Source organism: Diabrotica virgifera, chromosome 7 (assembly GCF_917563875.1).
Source record: "Diabrotica virgifera virgifera chromosome 7, PGI_DIABVI_V3a".
NCBI lineage: Eukaryota > Metazoa > Arthropoda > Insecta > Coleoptera > Chrysomelidae > Diabrotica > Diabrotica virgifera.
The window spans coordinates 248,969,656-248,982,078 of NC_065449.1; the positions used below are offsets into that span (position 1 = coordinate 248,969,656).

General features: G+C 32.5%; 1 protein-coding gene across 1 annotated transcript in view; it reads right to left on the bottom strand.

Annotated features, from left to right (window-relative positions):
- Positions 1-10,580, bottom strand: part of LOC114325250 (GDP-mannose 4,6 dehydratase) — a 29,350-nt gene extending 18,770 nt beyond the window's left edge. Inside the window, exon 1 of the mRNA XM_028273256.2 lies at positions 10,300-10,580. Within this exon, the coding sequence (XP_028129057.1) occupies positions 10,300-10,353 (54 nt within the window). The 5' untranslated portion in view covers positions 10,354-10,580. The remainder of the gene's footprint in view (positions 1-10,299) is intronic.
- Between the last annotated feature and the right edge of the window lie 1,843 nt (positions 10,581-12,423).

The window sequence follows — 12,423 nt, forward strand, 5'->3', positions numbered from 1 at the left end:
AGGAGCACCCATTTTTTATTGCAGTGTTGGATTCCTTATGTAAAAATGAACAACTTTTATTGGAGATTTTTTTCGAATAATGGATAGATGGCGCTATAATCAGAGAAAACGATTGTTGGAAATGGAAAATTAAATTAAAAAAAATGAAAGTCCCCACTAAAATGAAAAACTTTACTTAACTTTTTTTGGTTTTAGGACCTAATCTTCACAACCCAATAGGTCCCCATAACGCTCAAGTAACTGCAAATTTAGCATACTTTCCTCCCCTACTTATTGGATGGACAAAATTCATTAATTACCTAAATGTAAAAAACAAACCATTTTTTTTTAATGGCATGGACTTTATGTCAATCAGCCACTAAAAACAAACCTCTTAAATTAAATGTTTACGTGAATCTGTTAGTTGGTTTCCTAGCGAAATATTTTAAAAAGCATAGTATTGTGTCAATTAATAGAATTTAAGTACAATTATTAATAAAATAGGCCTAGACCACAGTATGCTTCGAACCTTCATAGTGTAAACACACATTGAAGATGAGTTCATTCATTACAAAGCAATTAGTGATCAGGTTGTTAACTAGTTGATTTATACAAATAGTTAAGAAACATGGCTTCCGAGAGCAGCGAAACAGAAGAAGAAATGGAAATGGACGATGCCGGACAGTGGATAAAAGTGAAAAGGAAAAAGAAAAAACATTTGGCTAATCCAGCAAAAAAAATCACACAACCACAACTATCTCAACAGCAAGTGCAAGATATAATAATTGGTCTGCAATCTTCTGAAAAAGGGGCATTTAGACGGGCTAGCTTTTAAAGCAATATGTTGCCGGCAATATATATTCGGTATGTTGCTGGCAACATTGCAGCATCTAATAAAAATATCGCCGTAGGGCCGAGCCATGTGGCCGAAATATTGCTGGTATTTGAACACTATTGCAGTTAGTGGCTGATGCGTTGCCGATAAGTTCCGACTGCTGTGGAAAATCTTGCATGTTGCTCGGCTATTCTGTAGAAATTTAATTTGGTTTTGTCAAAACATACAAAGAAAAAATGAATATGTGGTCAAATGAAAACACAATAAGTTTTTAAACAATTAGAATAGTTGAAATAAAAATATAATAAACAATATTTTAAATCTAAGACTTTTCGTTAATAAACTGCTTTCTGGCTGCATCCCATATCTCCGGATTTTACAATATATAATCAAGTAGAGACGACGAAAATAGGAGAAAGCAAATAGAGGACACTTAGGCCACGCATTTACCTTCTCTTCGTCTAGGAAAAGGACCGAAAGACAGTTTCTAAATACTCAAAAACTGAGTAAAATGAAAAAGATAAAAAATCATTGCATCGCGATGGTTTGCCTTAAAAGAGGCAGAATGTTTATATTCCCTTCAGAGTTGTGACTGCATAAACTTCACTGATGATGCATAAGGATGCTGAAATAGTTGCTATATGGAGATGGTAGTCCAACTCGGAATCGAATATAAACAAAACCTGCCTTGAACCCTTTTTTACAATAAGTTTTATTAATGCAGTACATTTACGTCTAGAGTTGTGGGATGCAGAAAATACATCATACATAGAGAGAAATGCAAAGAAAGATAGTTGGATGGCCATTGCACAAGAATTCAATATAACACCGGACGAAGCTTATAAAAAATTCAGAAGTTTAAGGACATATGCGAAAAATGAACACAAAAAGGTAATTCAAAAGAAAAGTGGAAGTCAATGTGGCAAAATTGTACATTGGTTTGCATATGAAGCAATTCAATTTATTTTATCTCGGGATATACCAGAAACGGGTATTGATAGTGTAAGCATTCGTCTCGTCAATACTTCAAGGGTATTTTTCGTCTAAAACGGATATATAATGCAACAAGCATGGCTGGAAATATTGCAGTAAATATTTTTTATTATTGTTGACAGGCCATACGTAAATATTTCTGTTTTTACAAATATCGCTGAGCAATATTTCCACTAAATATTGCCGAAAATATGCAATTTTAGTGGCCCGTCTAAATGACCCTGTAAGGGTCATTTACACAACAAACTCAGCAAAACTCACAAAAAGATATCAACACTCCAAGTCCAAGTCATCAAAAAAAGGTAACTAACAACAACACGCACAAATATTCACTTCAAATGAAAAACATCACTAATCAAATCTATAAACAAATTTTTTTTATAACAACACATCAAGAATTATCAAGGTTTCAGTTGGCTAATTATTGGAGTGTTGAAAATCCAAACTCTTCGGATGTTATAATAAAAACTAGAAGTGGTTTTATTTTAAAAAGTAAAAAGGATAATAAACACATTAAAACAAAGCTGAAATCATTAGTCCAGTCAAGTGTGGTCAAAGAATACAAAGAAACAAATTCTAACCAAAATCAATCAACACCACATAAATCACAAAACACAACTTTCGCCTGTGTTATATCATCGGTAGAATTGGATATTGAGGATACACATATAAAAGACCACCTTACCAATATCGGAATAACACACAGATACTGCAAAATAATTACATCGAGAAAAACCGGAAAACTGACACATCTGATCAGAATAATTACGGGAGATTACTCATCATTTCAAAAACTATTAAGCGAGGGAGTGTTCTTTAAGAACTACCACTATCCTGTTTATCCCAGTCAACCACCCGAACCTTCTCCTATCCCATGTTCCAAATGTTTACTATATACCCACACTACAGAGAACTGCACCACATCAATAAGCTGTAGGAAATGCCAAGGAAAACATTCAACACAAATGTGCACCTCTCCTCTTCCAGAAAAGTGTTTGTCATGCAACGCCGAAGACCACCAAGCATGGTCACCTAAATGTCCTAGCAGACCAACTAAACCTATCGAAGGAATTCCTAATGCGCGCATTAAGTCTATGAACAAAAAATCCTCCGAAATGCCATCAGAAATTACTGGTACAAGCAGAATACATTCACCAATGACATATCATGATCATATTATTGAAACATATAGGTACTAACAAACCAAATAATCCTAAAAATAAAGATCGTCAAGAAATCATAATTAAGCTAAAAAAGAGATTTGTACATCTATATAACATTGATACTACCCCAGTATTTAGCGGAAATCGACTATTTATACTCATGTTCGATCTGGAAAAACCAACCAATGACTCACCAACTATGCCACAGGAAGGCCTTGCAATAATTCAGGATAATGGCTCATAAGGTGAGGTTTCTTTATTCAAATATCAATAGTTTTCAACCAAAGAAATATTTAATATACAACTATTTACAAGCTAACAATATCGATAGTTTTATGTGTGTGGAAAGCAAAAATAAAGATTTTATTAACCCATATTGTGACTGGTCTATAATCCAACAAAAAGGAAATATATTAAACCAAAACTTCAGAGGAGGCAGTCTTATACAATCCAGAAAAACAAGGAAGATGGGTAAAGAAAATCCTCCACGAATAAACAACCCTCTTAATAACTGCATTCATATCTCATTTCCTTTTAAAGACTCCAAATTACATATTTTCGTAGTCTATATTCATAATTCTTCACTAATTGAAGAAACTATCTTCATTAAAGCATCCCTTTATGATTATTCAATAATCATTGGCGATTTTAACCCAAAATCAAGCCCCTCACGTATGAAGCAAATCAAATGTTTTCTTCAAAATTCTAATTTTTGTCAAATACCTACTCCTCCTACGTTTATAATGGCAGGTAACCCAAGCACAACTCCAGATATATTATTTTGTTCTAAAAATATTATAAATAATATCACAAATATACTTGGAACTCCAGATCTGGGAAGTGATCACTTGGCTTTGCAATTTGATTTTAATCTACATCATGATCCTGACCACATTAATGAAATTAATCTTCCAAATATAGCAAAATGTAATGTACAAAATGTAAATAGTAGAATGAAAGAATTTTTGAATATAAGGCATGACATTTGCCCAAATTACATTAAAAATTTCAACACTATGTTGTCTAAATTAATAATAGAAAATTCGCACAAGCAGAAGAAATCACCCTTTAATTACAATCTTCCACCCTTCATTTTGTCTCTGATTAAATTGAAGAGACAGTTACTCAGGCAGATCCAAAAAAATGAGACACATGCATTAAAATCACAATTTAATGAACTAAACAAAGATATTCACAAACTTATATTATCACAATTTAAACAACATAAATGGATCCTAGCATGTAAAAGTATAAACTCCATGAAAGGAAAAACATACTGGAATGAAATAAAAAAACTGTCTAAATATAAATCGTTTAGACAACAGATTTCAGAACTGATATATGATGGCCAGACATATAGTACAGATGAAGAAAAATGTAGTGCTTTTGCTAGATACTTTGAAGAAACCTACAAATTTAATGAGGATAACAATTTTGATAGAGATACCGTAGAGGAGGTGGATAGTTGGTGTGGAAGTTTTTATGAAAATAGTCGTAATCTGAATGCTCTTTAGGACATCACAGAAGATGAATATGACGAGGCTCTATATAAAGGAAAAACACAGCTCCAGGCAAAGATTCCATCAATCGTAAAATCCTTAGACAACTAGATCCAGATATTCATAAGGAGGTTTTTATTTATTTATTATTAATTAACGGGATACCACACAATTTAATATATACACAAAATATTATAATTATCTAGTGATACAATAAATATAAAGATATAGTAAATTATGACAAAAATTGGCGATGCAGCTATAGAGAAAAAACAAATATTAAAATAATACAAAGTAAATAACAAATATAAATCACATAAGATTACAAATTTTTTTTAAACACTGTCTACAAACATTTTCCGAAGCGCACAGTAACAAATCAAGGTCTATTCTATATCCATTTAGAATGATTCTACTCAGCGGAGAATGCCTACCAAAGCTGCAGCGATCAAACTTAATTGCAAAATTTTGGGATGTTCTAGTAACTCTAGAGGGAACATTAAAGTCAATTAGAGACAGTAGATCATTGCAATTAATTTTTGAATTCAGTAGTTTATGAGATAATGAGCATATATAATTATTGTATCATGAATCATTTCTTCCCTGATGAGTGGAAGACAGGCATTGTAATAGTTATTCCTAAACCTTATACTAACCATCAACTACCCCAAAATTACCGTCCAATCACCCTTCTCCCAGTAATTGATTAAGATTATATAATGAATTAAACCAACATATTCCAGCACACCAGTTTGGATTTAGAGAAAAATCATCTACAATCCTTCCTCTTTCAATAGTAACATCCAATATACAGGCAGCAAGATTGCAAGGACTAAAGGCCGCTGGAGTTTTCTTGGACATCAAGAAGGCTTTTGACTCCGTTTGGCATAGAGGATTGTTATATAAACTTCACAGAATGAAATGCTCCCCTTCTCTAATATGGATTATTGACGAATTTCTTAGAAGACGCAGGTGTATAGTTAAGATCAATGAAACATATTCCCATTCATTTTCAGTGCAACAAGGAGTTCCACAAGGTTCACCACTCTCCCCTCTATTGTATAATCTCTATTGCAGTGACATATGAGACAATAGACTAACCAATACTAATTTGCTACAATTTGCTGATGACACTGCAGTGATATCATATGGAAAAAATTTAATAAAGACAATGGACTTATTGCAGAGGAAGGTGGATGACACAATATCTTGGGAGAATAAATGGAGATTAACAATAAATCCTTCTAAAACAAAACTAATAATATTTAACCATAGAATCCAAGATCACTCTCCAACCATAAACATATGCGACAATATTATTAAACCCTCCCAAACTGTTAAGTATTTGGGAATAGAAATAGATAACAAATTGAAGTTCAACCACCACACAGCAGTTATACAAAGGAAAATTATAACTAGAGCAAAACACTTCAGAAGCTTAACATACAAGAATGAGGGAATTACGATTGAAACAGCAGCCAATATTTATAAAATGATTTGCAGGTCCATGCTGGAGTATGGTTCTACAATTTTCTATAATTCTAAAGGTCCTGCCAAAAATAATATAAAAGTGGCTGAAACAACTAGCCTTCGACAAATCACTAGAATGCATCATCCTGATAATCCAATTCATAATCCATCAAACAGAATGCTGTACGATAAAACTGGAATTGAACCTATTAATGAGAGACTCAATAAGTTGTTTAAATATTTCTCTATTAACGACAATAACAAAAATTTGATTGAGCCCCACATTGTGAAGATACCAGAGGACAGTGCCCGTAGATATCCAGGAAGAACTCTTTTTGAAGAAAAATCTGCTACACATCAAGACAATAAACAACTCTATTTAAATCATCATCTGTATTGTAGCTAATTGTCAGTGATATTGTGATTACCGCCACATACAAATATATTTTTGTAATTGTTGTATTGTATTAATATTAACAAAAAACATATACTGTATTAATGTATATTAATTGTGTAAATTGGCTGAAAGACTTCGATCTATGGCCTTTTGGTACATTGTATCAATAAAGTATGTCTCTCTCTCTCTCTAGGCCTAGATCCTGGGTACCAAAAAAAAGTTGATTAATAGCAAGCTGAAAATTTGTTAATAGCTTAGCAGCTAGTCGGACAAACACTGATGTATGGGGTACACTGGAACAGGGGAAGTTTTAATATAGCAAATAAATATAGCAGGAATATTTACATAGCAAAAACAAATTATAGAATGACGATGAATTCATTAGTATTCAGGGGTTTTAATGAGTTTAACGCTCTACCAGGTGAATTAAAAAATACAATGTCACTAAAATCTTTTAAAACCAAACTTAAGCTGTATATTAGAAACAAGTGATGTAATACTTTATTATGTTAATTTTATGGGTGGGTATTGTATGGTATTATATGTTGTAAATTTATTTAAAGTTTGTTTAATTTCATTTGATGTTGCTTAGTTATATTTGATTTTTGTAAATGATTTGTAATATCTATTCTCTACATTTATTGTATATTAGGGTAACCTATTTAAATGAATAAATATCTATCTATCTATCTAATAGTAGAACGTGATTTTAATTGTGGAACGTGTCATCCTGACAAGTTTATGATGGTGAAAACTAACAGTTTTTAAGTTTATGCAATAGCAAACTTTATATAATATATGAAAAAATGTTTGTCTGACAAATATGTTGTGAATTTTAATAAGTCCGACACATAGAACATGTAAAACAACAGGAATTGTGTTTGTGGAAAATAGCAGTGGCGGCTCGTCAGAGAAGGCAAGGGAGGCACAGCCTCCCCATAAATTTTTTACACACTCTACACTGTTTTGTTTATCATGAATCGCGAAAACAACAAGCAGTCTCACTATTATACAACGTGTAAATTCCATATTATCACTAATTATCCAAACGTACGGAGCATTAGCATTAGAACGCATGATCGCGTCTCAGTTTTATTACATATTATTGTAGGCAGGACCCTGGGTTATCCCGAGATTCATGAACGGAGCCGAGAAGCCCAGCAGACGCCGTTGCTAATGCTCTGTGCAGCGCAGCAGGCGTTTAAGGAGACCCGGTCTCCTAACAGTGGCATCTACGGTGCCATCACACTCTGCCCGGAGATATACCAAGGGAGGCAGAGTAGCTTCTCGGCTCCGTTGCGTGGTTGTGTACGTCTCGGGACAACGAATTTTAGGGTCCTGACTAAAAATAATGAAAAATCTAAAAGTGAGAATTTTGTTATGAAATTTGGTATGTGGGGTTATAATAATATTATTTGGAACAACTTGCTCAAAAAACTTTTTCCGATATCTCTAACTCAAAGCAAAATATCGGTAATTTATCGTGTTTTTGAATTCGCAGTAGGCTGTGTTTAGAATTAAAAAAATTCAGTTGAGTATCTTAAAAAATTTGAAGCTTCATTATGTATGGACGGCAAAACTTCAAATCTGTATTTATTTTGATATGCATAGGTATCTATTTACAAATAGATGGAATTGTTAATAAATAAACGACACAAACTTTGGTATTAAACTTTTACAATTAGACTAACTATTTTTAAAATGATATGATATCATGAAAATTATGAATTAGGATGATATTATGAAATGTAAATAAAAAATGGTCAAAAAATGGGGCCTTAAATTACATTTTTTGGCGCATTTTTTTGCTAGTGCACATTTGTCTATATATTTTACAGTTAGGTATAGCCTCCCCTATTGTAAAAATCACGAGCCGCCACTGGAAAATAGCAGTCTGATTTTTGCATGAGAGTTTAATGAACGGATAACAAATCAATTGGAAGTTCAGTCCGACAAAATACATGGGAAGTTTTCCTAGTCTGACGTTCAAAACCTGTAACCTGTTCCACAATTTAACACTTCCCCTGTTTCAATGTTCCCGTACATCCAAGTTTGTCCGACTAGACTAGGGTGACAAAATCATAAACTTGAAAAAACGGGACAGATCTAAGGAGCATTTTTCTTCTCTGAGGGGGAGATTGCCTTGGGCACCGACATTTTTTTGTATTGTTTGTGAAAGACAAGTTACATTTTCCTACTATTCTTTATATATTTTTCATATCGCCTGGTGAGAACAATAGTGACGAAACTTCAACATGAACATTTAGAGATAATCGTATTTAAAGTTTTGATGAAACTGCTAAACAGTATAACTGACTAATAGGTAGTCATTTTGCAGAATATTTCTAATAATATGCTTTCTAGATATGTAAACCAATTAGTAGAAGTAATTTTATTGGAAGAAAAGATGGATATTGTATTTATTTTTGATTTTTTTTCTGCGTTACGCCTCTATTGCATTATCGAGGATGTTTAATTTGATGTTTCGCCACTATACTTTACTACTACTATACTACAACAGTTTGGTTTCCGTTTAAATAATTAAAAAATTACTTTTAAAAATAAATTAAACGCATCAAATAAAATATTTTATTGTACACACCAGTTATTCGCAAAATGAAACTAAAGTACAATAGAAAAATAACAAAATAAGATCTTAAGTACTAATTATGAAAATGATAAACATGATAAAAGATAAAAAGTAAGCAAAAGAACTATGGATAGTAAAATTATATTCATCATTTCACTCACTTATTTCAAACTACTAAAGAAGTGATTGTGGGTAGAAGGAATTGATTTATTTTGTAAGACTTCTTTTTAGAAATGAATATTGGTTCTCGATAGTGTGGAATTAAATAATACTGATCCAAAGTGGATAGACGCTTTCTTGATTTGCTATTTCTAAGTACCTAAGAACGATTGAAACTGAGTTTCTCTGTAAAAAGTTTTATAAAAAAACCACAAAAGCAAAAACGACCACACAGACAAAAGTGCTCATTCGCCACTATTGCACATTGTACTACTATCTTTAATAAAATATCTAATATTTCAAATACATGCAGGCACGGAGTATGCTTTCGTCATTAATGCATCAAAATATTTGACAAATTCACAATACGATAAAGACTTGTAGGCGCCCTCTAGTAATAAGGAAATTAAATAATTGTTAGCCGATATTGCACATAAAAGAGGGCATATTTAGATGCCGATTGGTGGACTTAACTCAAAAACTTCGATTTTCGTGTTTCTCCACTATTGTTCTCACTAGGCGATATGTCCTAGGGGAAAGGGGGTTTAACCGCCAAAACCCCCCTGAGTGCACCACTGCCAAGGAGTAATTGGGGTGATACCCAAACAGGTAGGGGCGATTGAAACATAGTCTTTTAGTTAATTTGAGATCTATAACTTCTTTTCAATTTACATACGATCAAGACTGCAAAACAGACAGAACACCAAAAAACTCCGCCAGAATAACATGGATCAACAACCCGTCAGAGCAAAACGGGGAAGAATACAAAATAGCGAGAAACAAAGCCAACTCAACAAATAAGCCAACTCAACAAATAAACAGACAAAAAATGACTGGTTTCACTGGGGGATATTGAAAACGACAGAGAAAACCATAAAATAAAACAATTTTGAAACAAAGAGGAAGATAGCATTCTGAAATTTGAAAGAAAAATAATGAGAATACTTACTGGGCCATAATGTAACAAGAGAATGAGAAATAAGAATGAAAACAAATGCCGAAATTGAAGAAAAATTAAAGATAGAAAATATAGTCAGATACATAAAATCAAGTCAACGCAAATACGGGACATTTAGGCGTTCCGAGAGACTTTTTCGGACCCCGGGACAAATCGTTAAAAAAACGGGACAATCCTGTTTTTACGGGACGTTTGGTCTCCCTATATTATTATTCAACTTTTTTTTGTACGCGGGATCCAGGTCTAAAAGACTTACCTGCCCATTTACTCCCGTAAGAAGAGCAACTTTCCTAATTTCACCACTAGCCATTTTTCACTAAAACATCAATTGCTAATGGTAATGGTACTAACAATTGAATGGCACGCATGTATACGAAACCTCGTAATAAATACACGAAAGTGTTTACGTAGAAGAAGCTTACGTGTAAATTGACAATTTTTATCCTTTGATAAATAATTGTTTATGAGTACTTTTACTTTATGGCTCATCCATAACCTCCACCAAAATAAAAACATTACCGACTGATCTGAAGTTAGCAACGTTTCTTTTTTTGTATTTTGAAAAAGCCATGGACGGGCGCGTTTAATTTATTTAGGGTTTTATCCATTTTTGCTCCATAAAAGTAATATTGAAGCAGTAGTGGCTCGTGTTTTTTACGATAGGGGAAGCTATAAAGGTCGATAGTAGCCAATCTCTAGAAGTTCCTTAATTTTTTTTTACTTTCATTAATTTTCAAGTAGGTATTCTGTTAAATGCAGACATTCCATTTCTTAACTCTTTCTCATTTACCTACCTACAATAGATTTCAGCAATTTTTTTGCAACTTTGGCTCAACTCTTAGGAAATCAGAGTTTTCACGCGAAAAAATAATCCAAATCGTTGACTAATGTTACATAATATACATATTATTTATCTATGCTAATGTTATACGAACTTAATTCCTGCTTTAGATGAACCCCAGGGTATCATTTATGGGGATAAAGGTTTCGACTCTGAATCTTTCTTTTCCATTCAGTTGGACTGATGGTGCAGAGTCATCAAAAAAAGTCTGGCATGAGCTTATAAGTCTGGTTTTTTTAGATAGGTCTTTATAGTCAGATTCCGTATATTTTTCTTTGGCGGACGATTCGAAGTAATCAAACTTATCCCTGAAGCTAAATTAAATAATCATCGAGTGCAGTAAACAAATCAATTGCAACGTCCAGTGTTGTTTCTTTCTGAAGATAATTACCTACTTGTTTTATTTATTCTGTCTAACACATGGAGCTCCAAATTTTTGTTATATACACTCACGATCACAAAAATCGGGTCACTCGATGAATTATACACGTTTGAGGTCTCGAATTTCCTAAACCTGTTGTCCGATTTGAGTGATTTTTTTAGTTTGTTATAGCCTTATTATTTAAGAATCTCAACGTAACAATATTGTTGCTAGACAGGTAAATGTCATTTTATACCGGGTGTAACAATCATACTGTGTTTTTAAAGTTATACTTCTTTAGGCGCGATTGAGGGTGAATTTATATTGATCTGCGCGCATGCGCACACCGACAGTATGGTATTAGCCGTTATACGGGCTCTGATTGGGTGTTGAAATGATCTGTCAATAATAAATAATTGTTCAATATGAAGGTAAACAAATGTATAATATATTAGTTTTATTGTTGTGAGGACAGAAACAAAAAAGTTTATAATTGTAGTGACTTTTAAATAGTTTTTAAAGCAACAGGTAAGTAATAATTGTAAATGTATCATAGGTACCTACCTATTTGAACCTACCAAAATACATAGTATGTAATACTTTTATTTGCATAATTTGATTACCATCAAAATTTCTATCAATATTCACCTAATATATTGTTTTCTTCCTCTATGTTTTGTTGTATTTTTTCAATTCTAAATCATTTCAATTCAAAATCAAAATAATTTGATTTAATTCAAAAATGTCAAAAGTTTAATCCGTTTAGTTAGTCGATCTTCGCACATAATGACACATTGTCTCCGTGGCGAAGCGTTTAATGCGAATGAACCCCAATACAACGCCAATACCAACCGCGCTGATAAGTTGGTTCGAATCCCAATAGACACTTGTATTTTTTTATTTTTTTATACATTTTATGATTGTAAGTATATTTATTATATAATTTTATTTTCAGAAAATACGTATTTAGTTAAAAAAATTTCCGACAATTAATGTTCAGAAATCATTTGTGGCATTTTTAATGTGTTTGTCTGTGTTTTATTCTTTTATTTTTTTAATTTTTGGCACTGTTTTAATAAAAATGTTTGAGAAGTAGTAAGTATAAATTAGTTTATTATTTAAATAAAATATAAATAAAAAGTATATTAATTTCGTTTATAATCCTATAATCATATAAT